General features: G+C 58.0%; 9 protein-coding genes across 9 annotated transcripts; 1 reads left to right on the top strand and 8 right to left on the bottom strand.

The window, feature by feature from the left end:
- Positions 1-113: 113 nt before the first annotated feature.
- Positions 114-689, bottom strand: B0H18DRAFT_1113933 (Rhodanese-like protein; the record flags this gene model as incomplete). The annotated part of the gene is made up of 4 exons (XM_048033050.1): positions 114-281; positions 334-352; positions 406-611; positions 666-689. 4 exons carry the CDS (start codon positions 687-689, stop codon positions 114-116), a joined length of 417 nt encoding a protein of 138 aa, XP_047899917.1.
- Positions 690-1294: 605 nt separating this feature from the next.
- Positions 1295-2594, top strand: B0H18DRAFT_974368 (voltage-dependent ion-selective channel). Its single transcript, XM_048043995.1, has 5 exons — positions 1295-1394; positions 1459-1833; positions 1886-2228; positions 2298-2398; positions 2480-2594. The coding sequence occupies exons 1-5, from the start codon at positions 1359-1361 to the stop codon at positions 2507-2509; spliced, it is 885 nt and encodes a 294-aa protein (XP_047899916.1). The 5' UTR covers positions 1295-1358; the 3' UTR covers positions 2510-2594.
- Positions 2595-2731: 137 nt separating this feature from the next.
- B0H18DRAFT_974366 (uncharacterized protein) lies at positions 2732-4538 on the bottom strand. The gene is made up of 6 exons (XM_048043994.1): positions 4522-4538; positions 4428-4460; positions 4319-4377; positions 4209-4264; positions 2989-4154; positions 2732-2961 (listed from the first exon to the last, which is right to left on the bottom strand). Exons 3-6 carry the CDS (start codon positions 4372-4374, stop codon positions 2956-2958), a joined length of 1284 nt encoding a protein of 427 aa, XP_047899915.1. The 5' UTR covers positions 4375-4377; positions 4428-4460; positions 4522-4538; the 3' UTR covers positions 2732-2955.
- B0H18DRAFT_974364 (uncharacterized protein) lies at positions 4532-6316 on the bottom strand. Its single transcript, XM_048043993.1, has 4 exons — positions 6162-6316; positions 4988-6101; positions 4620-4961; positions 4532-4560 (listed from the first exon to the last, which is right to left on the bottom strand). Exons 1-3 carry the CDS (start codon positions 6211-6213, stop codon positions 4826-4828), a joined length of 1302 nt encoding a protein of 433 aa, XP_047899914.1. The 5' UTR covers positions 6214-6316; the 3' UTR covers positions 4532-4560; positions 4620-4825.
- A 513-nt stretch (positions 6317-6829) lies between these two features.
- B0H18DRAFT_1165056 (glucoamylase) lies at positions 6830-9061 on the bottom strand (the record flags this gene model as incomplete). Its single annotated transcript, XM_048035839.1, has 8 exons — positions 6830-7094; positions 7150-7245; positions 7322-7784; positions 7844-8119; positions 8167-8326; positions 8384-8528; positions 8580-8856; positions 8912-9061. 8 exons carry the CDS (start codon positions 9059-9061, stop codon positions 6949-6951), a joined length of 1713 nt encoding a protein of 570 aa, XP_047899913.1. The 3' UTR covers positions 6830-6948.
- Positions 9062-10519: 1458 nt separating this feature from the next.
- On the bottom strand, positions 10520-12324 carry B0H18DRAFT_974352 (uncharacterized protein). The gene is made up of 2 exons (XM_048043992.1): positions 10942-12324; positions 10520-10891 (listed from the first exon to the last, which is right to left on the bottom strand). The coding sequence occupies exon 1, from the start codon at positions 12099-12101 to the stop codon at positions 10950-10952; it is 1152 nt and encodes a 383-aa protein (XP_047899912.1). The 5' UTR covers positions 12102-12324; the 3' UTR covers positions 10520-10891; positions 10942-10949.
- Positions 12325-12890: 566 nt separating this feature from the next.
- Positions 12891-14955, bottom strand: B0H18DRAFT_974350 (dynactin p62). The gene is made up of 5 exons (XM_048043991.1): positions 14669-14955; positions 14409-14614; positions 13940-14354; positions 13250-13883; positions 12891-13193 (listed from the first exon to the last, which is right to left on the bottom strand). The coding sequence occupies exons 1-5, from the start codon at positions 14899-14901 to the stop codon at positions 13005-13007; spliced, it is 1677 nt and encodes a 558-aa protein (XP_047899911.1). The 5' UTR covers positions 14902-14955; the 3' UTR covers positions 12891-13004.
- Positions 14956-15467: 512 nt separating this feature from the next.
- On the bottom strand, positions 15468-17263 carry B0H18DRAFT_868543 (acid protease; the record flags this gene model as incomplete). The annotated part of the gene is made up of 7 exons (XM_048039953.1): positions 15468-15862; positions 15913-15973; positions 16025-16238; positions 16290-16743; positions 16791-16850; positions 16905-16993; positions 17046-17263. The coding sequence occupies 7 exons, from the start codon at positions 17261-17263 to the stop codon at positions 15468-15470; spliced, it is 1491 nt and encodes a 496-aa protein (XP_047899910.1).
- Positions 17264-17943: 680 nt separating this feature from the next.
- Positions 17944-19186, bottom strand: B0H18DRAFT_326048 (uncharacterized protein). The gene is made up of 2 exons (XM_048037585.1): positions 18194-19186; positions 17944-18144 (listed from the first exon to the last, which is right to left on the bottom strand). The coding sequence occupies exons 1-2, from the start codon at positions 18965-18967 to the stop codon at positions 18121-18123; spliced, it is 798 nt and encodes a 265-aa protein (XP_047899909.1). The 5' UTR covers positions 18968-19186; the 3' UTR covers positions 17944-18120.
- Positions 19187-20262: the final 1076 nt, after the last annotated feature.

Below are 20262 nucleotides of genomic sequence, written 5' to 3'. Positions count from 1 at the left end.
TGGCGATAATATCCGTAGCGATACACATAGCAACATTCGACGTTCCGAAGATCATGGAAATCAAGAAGCCATCGAGCCCGGGGTGGGTGGTAGATGGGGGGTGGATGGGAATGCTAGAAGTGCAGCCCGCTCCCCCAGACCTCGTCCTTCCAGTTCTCGACAAGCTTGGGGTCGGTCTTGTATTTGGCCTGGAATTCCTGGAAGCCGCCGCGGAGGACGAGGACCTCGTGCGGCTTGTCTGCGCCTTGGGTTTGCAGGAGGTCGCGCGTCTCGGAGTAGATCTGCGAAGGGATGGTGTTACATGGGTATGGAGGATGAAGTGTCATGGCATACCCTAGCGGCTTTGGGCCCTCTGTAAGGTGAAGTGAGTAACGGGATACAAATGAGCGGCACAGGGAGACGTACCGGACTTGCGAGAGAGCGCAGTGGAAAATGACGGTCGGGACATCTTTTGTCTGCGCCACGAGCTCGCCCACTTTGCTGAGGAACCCATGCGACGGCGAGTTCTGCGAGCCCTTGATGTTACCGCCGTACCAGTCGTCGTCGCGGACGTCGACGACGCAGTAGTCTCTGCCGGCCACCTTGTCGCTCTTCATCAGGGCAGCGAGCTCCTGTGCGTGCGTCAGTAAGAATGCGGAGTCGCGAACACGAAGCGGGGGACGCACATCGGGCGAGATGTACTTGAGCATGGTCGTCCTGGCTAGGCTGCGCGATGGGGCAGACAGAGGGAGGGCTTTTGATCTGGCAGGGATCCGGGCGATGCGCGAAGAGAGTGGTAGCATATGAGGGGCTTATGTCATCGATATCTGGTCGCGAGGTCCGGGCGAAGTGGGCGCGAAGCTGCGAGAAGTCCGCCGCAGCCCAAGCCTCTCTGCCCGCGCGGTCTGCGTACCGGCATCCTGAGCTGTGAACGAGCGCGACCCGGTGAGCTGGCGGGCGTTGGCTGGGATGGTGAGCGTGGAAGGAAGGACAGAGCAGACTGGCCGTGATTGCCCTGGACTGTGCGGCCTCCCCGCCTGGCTGCTGCTGCCCGAAGGCGCGCGTCATCGAGCGTCTCTGCACTGCGTATCTCACGCGCCGGGACATCGAAATTGATAGGCATTTCCGCACACACGGGCCAGGGAAGACACGAGCAGGCGTGCGGGCCGCGAGCACGGACGATTGGGACGATGCGGGCGACTGGCGGGGGAGGACGCGCTGGGCCGGCTGGGGCGAGCGAACGTGCTGCCAACGCGCGCATACGTATTCGGGCCTAGCCGGAGCATATAACGTGCCACCAAAATTCGGTTGCCAGTGCCACTGCCAGCACTCGTCTCCCTCCCCCTCCCCATCCTCCCCATCCACCACCTCCGCACACAATGTCGCTCCCCCAGCCCGTCCCCCCATCCTGGAAGGTACGTTCCCCGTCGCGCACCCCGCGCGCGTCGCACAGCTCACCGTCGCGTCGTCATCATCCAGGACCTCGGCAAGTCCTCCAATGACCTCCTCGGCAAGGACTTTCCGTTCCACGGTGTCGCGCTCGAGGTCAAGACGACCACGCCCTCCAAGGTCGCCTTCCGCGTGACGGGCAACCAGGACCACAAGACATCGCTCATCGCCGGCGACCTCGAGGGCAAGTACTCCGACAAGAAGCACGGCCTCACCTTCACGCAGGCGTGGACGACCACCAACACCCTCCGCACCCAGATCGAGCTCGAGAACCAGATCGCCAAGGGCCTCAAGCTCGACCTCAGCACCGCGCTCACCCCCGACAAGGGCTCGAAGAGCGCGCTCTTCACGTCCACCTACAAGCAGCCCGGGCTCCACACCCGCGCCTTCCTTGACCTCTTCAAGGTACGTGTCCCCGCTCGTCGCACGCGTTTTACCCCCTCACGGACCCGCGTAGGGCCCGACCGTGACCGCGGACACCGTTATCGGCCGCGACGGCTTCCTGCTCGGTGCCGAGGCGTCGTACAACGTCACAGAGGGCAAGGTGACCAAGTACGCCACCGCGGTCGGCTTCTCCGCGCCCGAGTACGCCGTCACCCTCCACGGGCTCGGCAACCTGAGCACGTTCGCCGCGAGCTACTACCACCGCGTCTCGCCCGACGTCGAGGCGGGTGCCAAGGCCGTGTACGACACCAAGGCGACCACCGCCGGCGTGAACCTCGAGGTCGGTGCGAAGGCGTACCTCGACTCGGCCGCGTTCGTCAAGGCGAAGATCAACAACTCGGGCATCCTCGCTCTCGGTACGTGCTGCTCCGCTTAGTGGTGTGAGGGCGACCGACGAACGTGCCTGATGCGCTGTCTCCCGATAGGCTACACCCAGTCCCTCCGCCCCGGCGTGAGGGCGTCGTTCGGCCTCGCGCTCGACACGCAGAGACTGAACGACATCTCGCCCGCTGGTCCCGCGCACAAGGTACATGCCTACGTTCGCATATGGGTTGTGCATTGATCGCTGATTTTTTTTGGTCGTGTCCGTGTGTTCCGCTGCTACCAGTTCGGTGCCAGCTTCACTTTCGAGGGTTGATGACGTCATATCACGTTCATGTTACGCCTTCTGTAGAGTGTCTGCTTAATGGGGCCAAAATGAATTTATTGCTTTGTATAACGAATCAGTCACGAAGGTCGTATGTGGTGTCGGTGACTATTCGTAAGGAGTCCTGCACGTAACACCGGACCAGAGTACACACGGTGGATGTTCTCCACATCAAGTAAGACAGGGCTCACGCACAACCATCCAGCTTGCGTGACATTAGCGCGCTAAGCTAATGGAGGCTTCAATCAGTCGTTTTAAAAATATTCTTTCGCATAGTAATCTGCAGAATTGTAATGCGGACAAAACTGTGCGAGCAGATTTGCAGCCATCGTAAACATGAAGTTTCCTATACTTAGGTTTACGAGTGTAAGAGCAATAGCCGCTCAGCTGCCTGTTTGAGTGCGATACCTGCCTCGTATGGCTACTCCGAAGCCCGGTCACAGGTGTCACGCTGGATGGTTGTGCGTGAGCCCTGTCTTATGAGCCAATGGGTGGTTATCCGGATCGTCTGCAGCTGAGTGTACCGGATCGTGCAAACAAACACGATCCGAATGTGCACTGAGGCCCGGGAACTGGCGCAAAAGGCAATCCGCCACTGTCGAATGCTCTTGCCCCACGTAGATAGGGAATTTTAACCAGAGAATCACCACGGTGACGTGGGGCATGCTGTCCAGGACGCGAGAGAGTTCTCGGCCGAGACACTGGCCTACTTCGGCCCAGCGCCCAGTCGATGAAACTAAGCCTAAGCAGAAGCGGGGGATGGAAAGATACAGACGCGTCAGGGAAGAATGCGACGTGTTGATGCGTGAGAGCAGTGCGGCCGGGTAGTCACCCCATCCATCCTCAAGGATTGGAGCGTCCATTTCGATCTCCAAATCCTCCAGGTGCGTATTGTGCGAGAAGTCCAGCATGTCCCGGAGAAGGTCAAGTGTCGGCGTCAGGGGGGTGGCCAGGTGAGCGCATGTCAGGCTGTCGCCTGCTAGACGCAAGATCTTCGTGAAGCTTCGCTCGAAGCCTGGGGCAGTGAAGGAGACCTTTCGGAGACGTGGCAGCGAAAGTGGCGTCGCGATCGGCTGCTCCTCTACCTGGATGTGTGCGAACTCCTCTATCCGGCCGTAGGGTGCACCCTGCATCATCAAGTCTGTGAGGTGAGGACAGCAAGCCATAAGCCGTTCGCACGATGACAGCGACGGAGACACATCCAAAAACACCGCGAGAGTCGTGAGATGCGGTAGGTGCAAGCCGTCCAGTGCGGATTCCGAGGGAACTCGTCCATGAATTCCGTCCAGATACAAGTCGAGGAACCTCAGGTTCGTGAAGGCCGACAACCAGGGTAACTCCTGGAACGCCAGATCGACACGCATCGTCCGAACTAGCTTAGCGATCTCCGGCTGTTCGGCGAGCAGGGTCCTTAGCCTCGGCGGGATCTCTGCAGGGCGTTTTGGAGGCCACTGAGGGACATGCATAGTGCGAAAGAAGACCTGCCGCGCAGGTCGCCGCCATGCACCGCACGTCGAACTGCAAGCCTTCAGAGCCTCGTCGCATCCTTCCAGGTGCTCAATGATGATACACCATAGTTCGAGAGGCAGCCGCCAAAGTCCATTTGAAAAGTATGCTCGGACTGGAGCGGAGCCCACTGATAATCCCGTAAGTCGACTCCACCGTGACCGTTACGTTCAGTGGCACGTACCATACGAGTCTCTCGGTGAGACAACCTTCGCATTTGAACCCGAGCACATCTTGGATCTATACATGCATAGTTCAGTGAAGTGGGCCGTAGTCGGAATACTGGGAACGCACGCACTGAAACAACCTCCAGGTGCAATTGTTCTTGAAGACAATACGGCGTGCGTCATAAACTGTCGCCTCGAAATCAATAGGCTTTTTGCAGTGTCGGGGCGAACTTCACCAAGTCACGGTGTGCCACTGCGGCCAGTGGTGGCTACGGTGGCACAATTTCAACATCACCGTGTGGCTATCGACGGCGCCCATGGCATGCTTACGTAACCACATAGTTCCTACCCAGTGTATGTTGCGGAGTAATAGACAGTACCGTTCTAGTACTCAAGTACTCGTAAGCAGCGAGTCTTTGTAGACGCACCGTCCTCTCAGTGCTCAACTGCATCGTTATCATCCTGCGCTTTTTGACAGTGAACGCCACTCTTCGCTGGTCTTCAATAGCCTGAGTACTCTGGAAGCACTGGCAGGTCCGCCGCCGGGTCATTGATTTCTGTATAAACACATAGGTGACTTCGCTACTGTCATAGACTATGATACTACATGCCACATTTTCACAGGAATACACACCTACTTACGATTGCTCATGTTAATCAGAGCACGCACAACATTCGGAAGAGTCTTCCTGCTCAGAATAGTGCGGTACACATCAGACGCAGTGATTACCGAGCTCGTAGCTGGCGCGAGGGTCAGCCTCTTCAGCCTACTGGCAGGCCATCCGATACGTTGCACTTCGAGCAAAGGTGCGCCCGCAGGAGAGCCTCCCCCGCGCGTGGGTCGTTGCTAGTGAGCCTCCATGCGAAGCGCAGACGCGTTGAGTACGCGGTGAAGTCAGGGATCTGCCTCCGAAGGTGATGCACGAGAAGACTTCGCATTTTCTCCGCGTCAGAGAGGTACGCGGAACCGCACATCGGTACGAACGTGACTGTGACATGGGGCAGCTCATCCAGGATGCGGGAGAGCTCGCGGCCGAGGTTCTCCCCAGGCTCACGCAGACTATTTGCGGGTTGGGAGAAGCGGTGGAGGCACAGGACGATGCTCCTTAGGGAAGTGTGCGCGGCACTGATTCGGGAAAGGGGGGCAACCAAGCAGTTGCCCCATTCATCCATGGTGGGCACGAATGTTACATCCACCTCCAGTTCCACTAGCCGTGTGTTCCTCGAGATGTCCAAGACCACGTGGGGGTCATGCATAGAGGCGACAATCTTGACGGACTCTAGGGAAGTCCCTGCTGTGTGCAGAAGCGTCGGAACGGCCCTTATGACAGTATGGCAATCGAACGAGAGCCTGCGCAGGTGCGGCAGTGTGAGCGATGGTTTCCGTGGCAAAATCGTTGCATCACTGCTATATGCCTGCGGTTCGTTCACGTCCAGATTCGTGAGGCGAGGAAAGCAAGCCAGCAGCTGCTCCAATAGCGCCAGAGTCGGGTAGTAGTTCCACGTGAGGCTCAGAGCCATGATGCGTGGAAACCGCAATCCATCAAGAAGGGAAGCCGCAGGTTGTCTCTCGCCACTGAAACTCGGTTGAAGCCGCAGGTCCCGTAGGTTGGGGAAGGCTGTCAACCACGAGAGCTCTTTGATACACAGGGCGACGCTCAGGGCGCGGACTAGATTGGCGATTTCCGGCTGCTCAACGAGAAGAGACTTCAGTCTCGGCGGGAGCTGTGGCTGCTGTCTGCGGGCTTGGTAGGGTAGCAAGGACAGATCTGCCCATAGTAGCTTGCGCGCAATCGGCCACCACGCCCTGCATGTAAGGCAGCAAGCCTCCAAGGCGGCGACGTCGTGATCCAGATGCTCCATGACACAGTCCCACATTTCTTGAGGGAGCCGCCAGAGCCCGTTCCAATCTGAGTACGGTAGATATGGGGTAAGTATGGGGGGAGATCAACGGTCTCGGAGGTACGCACGGTTCTGGAGATCCGTCCATGACACAGCACTCGACGCGGATGCATGAGACATTGTTTCAGTCTTACAACGGTTCGGTATGCGATACGCAAATCAGATTCGATACCATGACTGAGGAGACACGCAGAACGCACTGATCCTTCTAAGGGCTGTGGCAAGTTATGTAACAACTTGACTGAGGCACCCTGCTGCAAGCCGCTGAGAAGAGACTCGAGTGATCACTATTGTGCCAAGCACGACCTCTATAGGGAAGAGTGCAGCTGGATGCGTCGACGGAAGAGTCGCCGCTGAGTGTGAGTGTGAACGTGTGAATTGAGCGTTGAATAATCGACTGGCACGCCGTGTGTGCCAGTGGCTTGAGAGATCCGCGGCTGCTTATTGGCTGCCACGTCCTCAACCACTGTGCGAGCCAACTCACAGATTGTCCTCTGTTCAAACGTTCATTCAACACTCACACCAATCATCTTCCAGGTAAGTGTCAACATTCGCAGGCCAGGGCCAGGGTAGCTACGTACCAGAACCATAGTATCGGGCCTCTTGCAATGGAGTAGTAAGCCTAAGTACTAAAGGGACGTAACGCAACATTTTACACGAAAGCACAATAGGTGTCGACAGCATGATCAAGAATCTCAGATTTCGCAGAGTTCTGAGGACATTATTGGTGAACGAATGTATCAGTGACTAGTGACACAACAATGCAATAAGCGATAGGCAGGGTAAAGGAGAGTCCCAATCGGCTACAGCTCGCCGACAATCTTGCAACACCATCGTACACGAGCCATGGTCCGTTCAATGCCAGCTATCGGCTTGAGTCGCGCTGCCGCTCGCGGGCGTCGTGATCTCGTTGTTCGGGTCGTCCTCCCAGGTGACGTCGCCGTTGAAGATCGCGATGTACTTGTACTGGATGGTCGTGTTCGCAGGTAGGTTGACGGTGACTACGAGCGATGAGCATCACCCATCGCTCAACGAAGGAAGAAACGCGGCACTCACTGCTCCAGGTCGGATAGTCCGCAGCAGACATGATCAGTGCGTCACGGGTGGACCAGTTCTCGAGCGCGTCAACGGAGCCGGTGATGTACAGGTTCTCTGCGAAGCATCCACAATGTCAAGCTTCATCTCAAACTATCCACGGGACACCCACCTCCGTACACGGGACACCCACCTCCGTACTCGGTATCGTAATCGACGGTAAATGTGACCGCAACGGTGTCCTCGCCGCTACCGCTCCCGGAGCAAGTCGCGTTCAGACCGGCCGCACCCCAGCTGCCATACTTGTTCCCGGCACGCGCCTCGAACGCGGTGAGTGCCGCCGCGAAGCTCCATGTGAGGTCGTACGCGCTAAGCGGGCTGCCGTCCGACTTGCTGTACTGCTCGCTAAGCGAGCCGTTCGACGGCGTGTATTGCGCGACCTGCTCGACGAAGCCGTCCGCAAACGCCTGCACCGCGCTCGTAAGCGTGCTGTACTCGTCCGAGTCCGAAGCGTAGGTGCCGGTGGCCACGGACGAGTCGAACTGCGAGAAGAACGCGAGGGAGGTGGAGGTGACGTTCAGCTCGCCGAGCGCGTCCCAGACAATGAGCGCGTCGTAGAGCTGTTCGGCGACTGCGAGCGTGCAGAGGTACCAGGGCTACAGAAAGATGTCTCAGTGTCACCCTCTAGACACCGTGACGATGCGTATGCACTGACGTTACCGTCGTAGTACGAGTCCTCGGGGTACCGGCCAGTGGCAACAGCAGCGTCGGCCGAGATGCCATTGTTAATGGTGTAGATAGACCGAAACGAGTCGACGTAGACCTTTACATTTGACAGTGCCTTGTCCGAGCAGGGCTGGAACGTCGTGTCATCGCAGCCAGCAGCAGGGTCGAAAGTGTGGATCGAAGCCAGAACGGTGTTCGCATCCTTGCCTGACCGACCACCGCCAGTGTTAGCCGTGATGTACGTATCTGCGGGGTTCCAGTAGGACTGCATAGAGTCAATAGCATTTCGACTAACTGCGCGACTGTACAGACCTGCAGAAAACAAAGCAGGGCATCGGCTTGGGTCTCGTAGTTGCTTACATCCGAGGTCTCGCCGATGAGTTTCGCGAAGGTGATACCCTCACGCAAAGAACGGTGTTGCACTGCTGTAGTAAAGAACGACGATGAATCAACCTCCTCCCAGAGGTCAAAGCTGCGACATGAACATATGAGATCGACTATGCGACACGCGATCTTATAGTGGACGCACGTAGACTGGTTCCAGTTGTCCGCGACGTAGTTCAGATCAAGTTCAATGACCGGCCAGAGGGTCTCAGTCACGTAGCTCGTATTCCCGCTGTTCCATAGATAGGTCGCATACGTCATGATAGCAGTAGCACGCAGAGCGGGGCCATCTAGACTGAGTCAATCGTACCGTGTCCGACCATGAGTGTGAAAACACGTACCACGCTGCGGACGTCCCCAATCGCCGGTGAAGGCAGTTTCGTTGATGTTGAACTTCGGCTCTCCGAGACCGCCAGTACTGACAGAACCACTGGGATTGTCGATTTGCTGGAGAGTCGCCTCAGTCTGGGTGAAGTCGTCGATGAGAGTACCCAGTGTGTCGTCTTGGCCATTGACATATTGGTCAATGAGAGCCTTGAACGTCAGGGACGAGTCTCGTGTCCAGGTGTAGAGGTAGTCGGGGTTGACCGTACTCGGGCTAGCAATGACAACGCCCGGCTAGAACAGCACGATTCAATTGCAGTGCAAACTGCTTGGGAGACGCGCGACGCACCTTAGCACCCGAGGAGAGCGATCCGCTCGAACCGATGTTGGCGAGCACGCCGGCCTTCGCGATGGGAGACTCGGTAGTGATGTACGAGCTCACGCTCGTCTGAGCGAGGGCACCGGCGAGGCCAAGGATGTACGTGAGTGAAAGACGCATTTTGCTGGAGGTGCCGGTGTTGAGGCGAGCAACGTACCGTAGCCGTATTTATACTCGACGAGACATATGGCCGAGAAGCAGCTGACAATGGGATGCATGGGTCATGGAAGCCCACATGGGCGTCGTGGGATGCGCGGTGAGGCCGGTGAGGGGCATCTGCCTGGAGAAAGGCTTGATGATCGCTCCCAGGCTGGACTCCCGCCGGCTGCTGAGACCGAGGAGCAGGGGCGTTTGCGGTGACTCTGAGGGCAGTGACCAGCAGGTAAGAGAGTATGCTTGACAACATTAAGTACTAAGTAGCCAGATCGTTGCCGCAACGTACGGTTGTCAGTTGGTATGTTCAGATAGACGCCCGGCGACTGCTGCCATCCAGATAGTAATACAGTTCTCTAATCCGACGCCCACAGTAAACATCACCGTCATACGGTGCAAAACATATGAATCGCACAGGAATGAACTAGTAGATATGTATCCAGGGGCAACTTCTACAACTGAAGCAATACATAGTAGCCTGACGTTTCGACTTAACGACTCATTCATTTCCTCTTGAAGCGACAGTCGGGGCGAGCTCAGGCAGCAGCGTCAGGCTCTTCGTCCTGGCCGAGCGCGAGTGGTCACTACTGGGTCACTAGCACTGGTGGTTCCAGGCGGGCAGTCGCCCCGTCTGCGGCATGCACATCGGCATTGACATCTTATTTCGCAGGCAACATCAACGGCCTCCACCTCCAGGGCTTAATATTACTCACAGATCTCTGATTGCACCACATACATAGCAGATCGGTTCCGACCAAGCTGAGTGTTCGAACACTCAAGGTCGCCGACGACGCATCCGCAGATCCCAATTGGAGTGCGCGACGTAAACTCGGTGGAGTGACACTGTCCGATTGACATCGCCGCCCGGTTGAAGGATATTCGAGAGCTGTAGATACTGGTCAGTGCACCTTTGGCCAGAGTACAAGTTTCAGAAACGGAGGGGACAAAAGTGCGGGACGATACTGCGCAATGATCCTGCCACCGCCGCTAAGAGATGAGATGGAGGCACAATGATCAGCTACTGCTCTCGGTCAACCCTTCCAGGAGAACATGAACGGCCTACATCCCTTCCGATGTATATTTCGAGGGCACCAACTGTGCGGAACATTTGACGAGTCGTCCGCCTGCCTTTTCGCCCGGCCAGTCAGGCGTTGTCCCATTGTGCCCGCAGATGGCTGCGTACGTCGCTCATGCAGTCTTGATTCTGCATCTATGAGAATTTATCAGCAGAGAATTCCGTAGTGAGACTAGTGCTCTCTTTTGCAGTTCGTCTACGCACCTCAGAGGGGCTGCACAGAGGTTTGAATGCCGAGGATACCCTAGAGTTGGTTCGAACCGCTGAGCAACTAATCACGGTCCGAACCAAGTCTGAACCTCACACTTGCCTGATATCGGACAGGACCGCAACGCTGAATGCGCTCGAACCGACAGGCGAAGATGATAAGTACGGTATTATACGGAGAAAGGCCAATGACTGTTACGACACATTTGAACGACGCACGCGTGACCAACTTCATTGAAGGCGCGAACATTGGACCGTATTGAACAAAAAGCCCGCGGCACACGCCCAGGGTAGCCCAGCACGATGCAGTACGGATCCGATTCGACTTGTTGATACACGGGAAAACGGTTCACAGCATCAACTGCGAAAGCTAAATACAGAATGCCGGTTGTCAATGACTGATTCCTACAACAAACAAGCAAAGACAACGCGTTATATCCAAGTAGAGTCCGGGGCGCTGGAATAAAGAATGTCGAAGGAGGGGCGCAGATCTTCAGTAAGCACGGATGCGTACACTGGCGGTTGTCAATTTGCGTGCCGTATATCGACCACCAAAAGGGCTCACCTCATTCTCTACCCTGCTCCGTCGCCCGCCGTCGTCCGCGACTCCGCACCGTCACCAGCACCGTCGCCCTCTTCCAGCTTCGACAACGTCTCTTCCAGCGTCGCCGCCCGGTTCGCATCAAGCGCCTCCTCCCACTCGGGGTCCGTGCTCATGTAGCTCTTCGGCCGGTCGCGCTCGCCCGGGTCAGGTTCGATGCGCGGGCCAGAGCTCCCAGTGCTCCGCACGCTGATGCGCCGGATGTTCAGCCACGACATTATCGAGCTGCGTACGCTCCCACTCTCGGGGAGCCGTTCTTCGCGGAGCTGCTCGGGGATCTCGCCGCGGAGGAGTAGCTGGCTAGAGCGGTGTTCGCCGTACGCGGGCGGAGGCGCCTGCGCGATGATGTTGTCCTCGACGTCGCCCGTGCCGACGCCGCTCTGCGCGAGCGTCGCCGCGTACGTGGGGAGTGGGGGGCGGTTCCATGGCGCGAAGGCGATGCCTGGATGCCGCGGTTGTCCGCGGTTGCGATGGGTAGGGAGGATCTCGCCGGGGTGCATAGAGCCGTAGCGTTCGGCGCGCAGTCGGAAGATACATCGCTCGAGGAAGACGACCTGTAGGAGCGTAAGCATCGCAAAGGCGACGTACACGAAGATGAGTGCGGAGCCCATCGACATGCCGCCCGACGAATCTTGGCCGGATCGCTGGTCAGAGGTCTGGGCGGCCTGCATGCGCTGGACGAGGACGATCCATCCTGCGATAGTGCCGCTGAGGACTCCAAGTTGGAAGACGAAGAGGGACAGGGTCGTGGCGCGCATGCCCCGGAAGGTAGGGATGCGCTTGCAGCTGAGGAATGAGGTGAGCTTTCGGCCAGTGCTATCAGACGGGTTCAAAGGGGCAGATGTATTTGGTGGATTGGCGGTGGATGGGCTTTCCGCAGAAGAGGCATTGTGGGTGGAGGCGGTGGGCGTAGACGGGTCTGGTTGTGGTGTGGCTGAAGGCAAGGGCGTATCCGCCGGATGCCTCTCGGGCAACGGAGTGGACACCTCTGCCGTACCAGAACCCTCGCCTGCTTGCTCCTGCTGTGCGGGGCCATGCACACCATCTTCATAGCCAATCTCCCCCCTCTTAGCCGGAAGCGGGCCCGCCTGTGGTCGTGATTCCGGGTGCTCAGGTGTTGCCATAATTCTAGCCTCGTCCAGCGTAGGCTAGGTGCGAACGCCTGTAGAAAGCGAATGTAAGGAATGGGAGAATCAAGGATGCGCCTGGCAGAGCAGACCGCGCGACATGCGAGGAGCCCGGGAGGGAGAGAGAGACTCTGCGAGCAGTCTGAGGCTGGCTCAAGGCTGGCTTCAAGCAGGCTTCTCCCCGCACTGCATCTGTCTCCATAAATCCGCAGGCACCCGTCGCCATTCGCTATGGCTACGGCGCCACACGTGATGGTGGCCAGTGTACCGCTCTCTCATTGGCTCGTGGTTCTAGCGCACTCACTGCCGACGCATCCGTCTAAGTCCAGTGCCATGATTGGCTGATGGTCTTCAGTCTGGCTTCAATGACAATTGAGAGGCCTTGCACGCTTGCCTGAAGAAAGCACATTGTCTGTCCACAAACCAAGTACAATCTGAGCGCCAACTCACTCGCACCCTCAAAGCCGGCAACGAACTAGAAGAGATGTCGCAAATCCAGCTGTGAGGTCATCCAAGTCTTCCGAGAGACATGTCCAGGTCTGTCCAAGTGCACTTGGATGGAGGTTCGAACTAAGAGAGAGAGGCAACACGATCTCTGGCGACTCGCATACTTATCCCACACTGCGCGGGGTCAAGTGGCGTGACAGCGACATGCTTAATCAAGCCGAGACCAAGTCGAGACACGCAAGTAGGCTTACGCGTGTCGAAGTCGATCGCCGGGGGGGGGGGGGTCTTTGTGAATACATGGAGCCAGAGTGAAGATACTGTAACAGTTACGATCAACACCGGCCTTGAATGCAGGGGAGAACATGCACATTAAGCATGCGTGATATAATCCATTATGCTACACACATTGCATTCAGCCTCGTCTCCATGAAGCACCAGGAGAAGGGGAGGTCATCATAGATCTGCATCATGTCTCGTCTCTTCCCTCGAGACTATAGGTCCCAAGTCGACAATGGTATAGAACGAGAAGTTCTTCATCTCTGGCTGCTTACTCGACGCATGGCGCGAAGGCGTCCCCGTCGCGTTCTCCTCCGCTGGATCCGGGTCATCCGACCTGTACGTGTACGACACCAACATATTGAACTGCCACCAACAATCATGAGCGGCATCGAGCGAGCAACGGAGGCATCTCAACGCACCTTGACGTTCCCTCTCGCCTCCTTTGTCAAAATGACCTCCCCCGCCACGACGGTCACATTCGCCCGCTTCTCCACGACGCCTACGGTCCGCGTCTTCCCCCTCGAGTCCTTCTGGAGTCGCCCGAGGCCGTCAAGATCATCGTCGTCGTCCAAGCCAAACATGTCCTCATCGTCCTCGTACTCCCATGCCTCTGCGAACGCGGCTATGGGAAACGCTGCGCTGGGAAGGTTCACCTGGAATGGCGGTCTCCTTGCTTTCTCTCCCCCGGCTTCGCTGCCGGACGTGGGTACCGCCTGTGCTTTCTTCAGCCGCACCTGTATTGGGTCGTAGAGAGGGTTCGTAAAAGACAGGTGAAAGGAATATGTCTTGCCCGCGAGCAGCGCTGCTGCCGGAGTCTGGTCGTCCGATGGTGCAGTCGACCGGTTCATAGCGGAGGAGCGCTTCAACATCTCGAGGGCCGCCCGTGCATGTGGTAGCGAGACGGAGATGGCGGGCAAGTAGTTCGCGGCGACGAGTTTGATCTTGTACCGCACAGACTGCGCTTTCTGTTCCGGCTTGATCAGGATGTGCCTACAGCTCGGACATCGCTTGGACTTCTTGGACTGCAACGGTATGCGCAGTGGCTTGAGGTCACTGAGGAATATACACTCTCATGATGCACAGACGCAGAGATAAAGCGAACCACGCACTCCGTATGCAGCGACGACACCCAGCTATTCACCCATCGCTGCTCGACCGTCGCCACCTCCGCGACCGTCTCCAGATGCCTCATGTACTCCATGTCCGCCTCCCCGCCCCCCGCGCCGAGGCCCGCGGCGGAGCCGACCTCCACGCGCGCCCTGTAGTCGGGGATGTCCGCCTTGTGCGCGCCCTTGTCCCGCCCTGAGCGGCTGCGCGAGAGCGGATTGTACTTGCTGACGCCGGGAATGTCCCGCGCGAGCGCGGACGACGCTGCGGCTGTGATGGGGTTCGAGTGGTGGTGTGAGGACGAGGGTGTGACGGCGGAAGAGGAGGAGGATGCACGTAGGAAGGGTTCGAAATGCTCTTTCAGCCGGTCAAACTCCAGGGCTTCTGGAGCCGAGTCTTCGAACTTCTGTAGCTGGGCTGCAAAGGCGATTAGTCAACCTTGGAGCGTACACAACTGGGGATGCTACGCACCTGCGAGACCTGTGGGCTTCTCGAAAGTAATTCCGACTTCTGCGGAGTCCCATCTACAATGGTTGCAGTAGAGAAAGAAAGGCGGTTCGCCGAGGGATGTCGACACTATGGGCGACATCCTATCGTGCCCGTCATTCGGCGGGTCCGATGGCACCACCGTCAGCGTATTCCGGCAATTCGGACACAAGAAGCAATTCCGTGCACATCTGTATTTCTCCGTCAAGTTCCTCCCAACCAGAACAATGGCGAGCGAGCCTCACCTGTTCTTCTCCGCGCGCACACTCGCGCTGGGCACCTCGAAGAGACAGTTGGGGCAGTAGTAGCCGCTCACTTCGACCATGACGCAGCGGTTACATCGCACGGCGTCGCACTCCTCGCAGAAGAAGAGGTTGTGTAGCGGGTGGAAGCTGTAGGAGGATGAGGAGAGGTGTGGTGGGGGTGGATGAGGGGAGGCAGCAAGACATGGGCAGTAGTACTCGACCGAGGGCGACATCGCGGTCGTCGCGAGTGTCGTGCGTACGGCGACCGACGACTGTGTAAGATGTCAGACGCGTTGGAACCGGCATTCAGCAGGGTGGCTGCACCTAACGCGCCCCGCACGTGATACGTACTGATCGTCGCGACGCGACGTCGCGAAAGCAGGCGAAGGCGGACCCCAAGAAATTCGCGAGAATCTTTCAATACGCAGCAGTCGGTTGGACAGTGTTCTGTCTACCAGATGACTTATTATACCTTATTGGCTGCAGACTGAACCGACGACGAACCCACCACCATCTCAAACTCGCAGTGTCTGTTCAGTACAGTTTCAGTCAACCAGTATGTACCACTGACAAGCATGTACTGTACTTTGCTTCCGCGACGAAACCAAGAGGCCACAACGAGTAACCCGAGAGATGCGACGATGACGACAATGTCCATGACGTAAGATAAATTAAATGACAGCAGTGTACAACCAGGCGGATACAATACTATAGCGAGAGCGGCGTGATAAAAAGCGTTTTAGCGTGCAGTCCCAGTCCGTCAGGCGACGGGATCCCGATCCAATCTCGCCCGAGCATCTCAATACCGTGCGTCCCAGGGGTTCGCATACGCCGGCGTGCCGTCCGCGCGCATGAGATGGAGGTCGTGCGCCTCCTGCGGCGCGGGGTCGCTCAGCGGCTGGTACCGTGTCGCCCGCCGCCTCCGGCACATCGCCACCGCGCCTATTGTCAGCCCGATCAGGAGCAGCGCGACCGCGATGCTCAGCGGGATGACCAGCTTCAGGTGGTCCTTCACCCAGGTGGACGTGGACTCAGACGTGGGGTCCCAGGACGCGGACCCGCGGATCGAGACAAAGTCCGAGTGCAGTGAGGCGGAGTCGTTCGAGATGGAGAGCAGCTGGATGTATGGGTCCGCGCGCGACGTCGCGTTGTCCGCGAAGTCGCCGTAGTCGATCAGCATGTACACATTGCGGACTGCGGGGATGTCAGCGCTGCAGCCTGCGATGACCAAAGGTGCTACCTACGGAACGCCATGCCAAAGATGATGTCGTAAAGGTCGCTCTTCGCAGCGTCTATAGGCTGGAACTGCGCAAGGGATCAGCAGGAGGGCGCAAGACACGCAATTTGGACACGCACTCCGCCGTAGCATATTGACTTGCCGTCGCTGTCAGTAGCTCCCAGGTCCAATGCCGCGTCCAGAGGATTGATCGGATAGCTGTTTCCACCGAATTTGAACGTAACGTTCACCTCGTAGTCGCACGGGATCTGCCATGCGGGACCAGCAAGCGACGCGACATTGTCGATGTACTGAGCCCCAGGGACATTTTGGTAAAACGCCTTCGCGACGGCGCTGTAACGGCTGTCAGCCCAGTGCTCGTCTCAAGAAGCCTCACGTACGCACCTCGGGACTTGCGGTAAAGAGTAGCCCGTGTCAAACACGACCGTCAACTGCTTGTCGTTCGACGTCGTCGACACCCCACTCGTCACATCCACCGACGTCCCGTCCGGCCCAATGATGCCGTTCACGTCAAGCAGTGTCTGCCAGTGCTGCGCCGACGACTCCGTCAGCTTCAGCTCCGTCACGTTCAGCTTCGGCTGCGACGAGATGTTCGCGTATCCAGGCAGCACCTCCCCGATCGTGATGTTCCCCGGCACGTCGTCGAACTTGTCGTCCGACCGGCCGAGCAGCACAGTCAGGTAGTTTGGTGTCGACGTGTTTTGCTGGAATATCCGGTCCAGTGGCGGGTTCCCCGTCCCGTTGCCCAGCGTGCCCTGGATGTTGGACCCCGTGTGCGGACCCAGTCCGATCAGGCCTGTCCCGGATGTCTGGTTGTTGCTGTTCGCGGCTATCTGTACTGTAGACACGTTAGCACGCAGACCACCAGATGCACCCCAAACTTACGATACGCCTGGTTCTCGACGGTGTATCCAAGGAAGTCCATCGTGGCTGTCCTGATCTCGCCTACCAACAGGCCACCGTCAGAACCCCAACAGCGAGCATCCGCGATCGACGCACCGTTGACCGCGCCCACTGCATACGTGACCCCTGCGCTCTTCCCTGTGTCTTTACTGCTCGTCACGCTCCCCGCGACATACAGGTCGGCGCTGGAACGCGCCTCAGCCACTCGCAGCGGTGTCCACGACCAGGCGTACGCACCTCCCCGTATCAATCTCCACCTCAAAGTCCTGCCCGCCCAGCGTAAGGTTCGTATAGTACTGGATGTTGCTGTGGTCCGTGAGCCCCGAGGAGCCGGTCATGCTGTCCCTGCGCCATGGCTGCCTCGCCCGGCCGTGCACGTCCAACCGAATGGCGCCCACGAGCTCCGCGGGGAGGGCGAGAAACGACAAAAGGAGCGGAAGAGAAAGCTGCTTCATACTGCCTGCGACGACCCGACGAGAGAGAAAGTGAAGTGGAATAAGTCGTACGCGGTGGGACGAGGCACGGTTGTGCGGCAGTGTCCCCGCAGCAGGCGCTCGTTTGGCTGTCCGTTTCCCGCCTTCGTGAACCCGAGACGCGGTCTGTGTCGCCGCTTTGATTCAAGCTTCAGAATCAAAGTGAGCGAGGGCGAAGAATCGTTGAACAAGTAAGTAGTCTGAAGACGGGACAGAGGCGGTGAGCACTGAGCTCCACCATACCACAGATGGATATTTGCTCGGATAATGTGAGTCTCAAAACGGAATCTGCACTTGGACTTGACTTTACAAGAGTTCCACGCGGTGGCCAAGGGTGGCCAGTTAAACCCACCGCGAGACAACACGGGGAGGATTGATATTGAGACGGTAGGGAACAGTATTCATCCACAACGAGGCGGCTTGACGGTGGCTGATCATGACTAGAGTTCCCGCATCAATAGACATACTTATTTAGGTTGGATTCTCTTTGGATTCTACTAGCAGGCTGCCCGTGCACACAGGTAATCCTGTGTCACTGAAAGTATCTCTCAATTCATCAGCACCAGACTTGCTCGGTACTGACCTGCAGTGCCAGGTGACGTGCGAGTCGTTGGAAGCCTCAGTTGAACAGAACATATACAATATGATTGATCTACGCAGCAACTCCCTACACATGTCTGGGCTGCTCCTTATCCAACATATCATCTATGTATTCTAGCTCACCATCTAACACACTCTCAACTGAACTGTCCATGCATGTACACTTCTTGCATTACCGGCGAAGTGGACTTGTAGTAAAATCAAATGTAAGTTTCCTCGCGTGACACCTTCACCACCTGTCATTGGTGGTGTAGACAACAGTTCTATAGACAATGGATTAGGACAGAAGACCTGAAGAATGATCGTACTCACTGTAGGGCGCATAGCGAACCCGCGACCCGCGTAAACCGAGGTTAGCTCACCGCGGGTCACGGGTGCAGGGCGGGTGGGCGGACTCCGATGCCCATCTCCACCCCGCTCGTGCCGTGACAGCACCCGCTGTCGGCCGTTTACTCGCTGGCTGTGTCTGCGCGCAGAGCAGTTGCCCTGCACGCTCGCGGTCGGCGTGTGCTGCACACACCTCGGCCCTGCCCACGGTCCCCGCTCACCCACCTGGAGTCGCTCTCCTCGCTCTCCCGTCTCTTCAACGCTCTCTCTCCAATCCGCCAACTCGTCCTCCCGCTTGCCCGCCCGTCCGTTCGCCCGCCCACTTACCTGCCCGCTTTCCCGCCTGTGTGCCTGCCTGCATGTACATTCGCCGGCCGTGTCTGCGTGCTGGGCACTCGCCCGGCGCCTCCGCGGTCGGCGTATGTGTTGTGACCTGTCCACTCGCCAACCCCGCTCGCCCGTCCGATTGTCCGCCCGCGCGCTCATCGGCCGTGTTTGCGTGTGCGGCACTGGCCCTACGCGCTCGCGGTTGGCGCGTGTTGCGCGCGTCCCGGCCCTGGCTATCGTTGCTGTCCGCTCGGCATGTGTTGTCGCCCGCCCGCTCGCTCTCCCGCTGCTCGTCCACTCGACCATTCGCCGTCCGTCCGTCGGCAGTCTAGTGCATGGCTGTTCGTTCGTGCACCGGAGAGGGGCAAAGTGGAGGAGAAGGAGGGAAACGCAGCCGCCGAGCCGCTTGTCCTCCTCCCTGCACGTTGTCATGGCGGTGGCCGTGTTGCACTCGTCGGGTGTGTTTGCGTGCGAGACACTGGTCCTGCCCGCTCGTAGTCGCCGCACACGTTGTGATGCACATCGCCGCGTCCTGTGCCTGCATTAGTGGGCTCGCTCGCGCGCATCTGCACTCACACGTGGGCACTCGTCCTCGCCCGCCGCTCGCCATTCTACCCTCCACCCCCGCCAGCCGCCCAACCTTCCCCGCTGTCCACTCGTTATCCGCGCCTACGGTGTGGCGAAGAACGCACACCGCACCTGTACCCGGGGACACCTCAGGTATGTCAATGCGGGTGTACCTGCTCACTTACCTGCGTCCATCCTTAGCATTGCAGGGGCAACATGGATGGTCAGATTCGTCAGAAGTAACTCGGAGCGAGCAAGCAGCCTGAGGAGGGCATGGCAACTGAATGATGGACGTGAAAACAAATGAAAGCAAAGAGAGACGCGAGGACGATGAAAACGTCGTCGTCGACACCATGCGCAAGTCGGAAGGTGAAGAGCACGCGGGGTCTTCCAGCACCGCCGTCTGCTGTGCGGAGGAGGGTGCGGAGAGCAAAACAGAATAAGCGAAACGGTTATGCTACCGGATGCGGAAAGAGCGGAAGCGCCGGCGTCCAAAAGCGGGACCACTCTCCTTTACTATATAAGAAAGATAGTGTTTTTCCACAATGTGGCATGCGTGCAACGACGGTCACCCTTTGACCAGTCCCAAAACACTACCGGGACTGATCAGTTGGCAGACAAGGAAGCCGTGAGGCATTGACACAAAGACTCCAAGAAATTGCTCATCTGCCTGGGGAGACTTAAACAGTCCCATTGGCTGCGAAGCGTGCACGCTATGGCAGTGCTTTCTTTCTACCCAATCGTGCGGTAGTATCCAGGACACTTCATTCGCTCTCATAGCACGACGCACGGGAAAATTCCGTCTCGATATGCAGTATCCCGAGCATCATGATGTCGGACGATACTGTGTGACGGTGGCACCAGGCCAGTGGTGGCCATACATGCATACTGGCCCTCCAACAGCTACTTGGCTTGAACAGTGGACTGCATCAGTGCGTTGGCTCACAATGCACATGGGTCTACGGCTGCACTAGGCAGCAATCCACTCCGTTCAATGTCTGACGGCAACACCCGTACGCAGCGGAATCGACCTCCTCGAGCGATCCGGGCGCCGCGGTTGGCCCAAGGTTAGTCGCAGCATGTGTACCCTACCAATTCGTTCCGACCACTGAGACAGGTGGGGTTTGAGCGTCGATATACTCGCGCGAGCTTGCTGCGTA

Source organism: Fomitopsis serialis, assembly GCF_022376445.1.
Source record: "Fomitopsis serialis strain Sig1Antser10 chromosome Unknown B0H18scaffold_3, whole genome shotgun sequence".
Classification (NCBI taxonomy): Eukaryota; Fungi; Basidiomycota; class Agaricomycetes; order Polyporales; family Fomitopsidaceae; genus Fomitopsis; species Fomitopsis serialis.
This window is presented reverse-complemented; position numbering and strand designations above follow the sequence as displayed.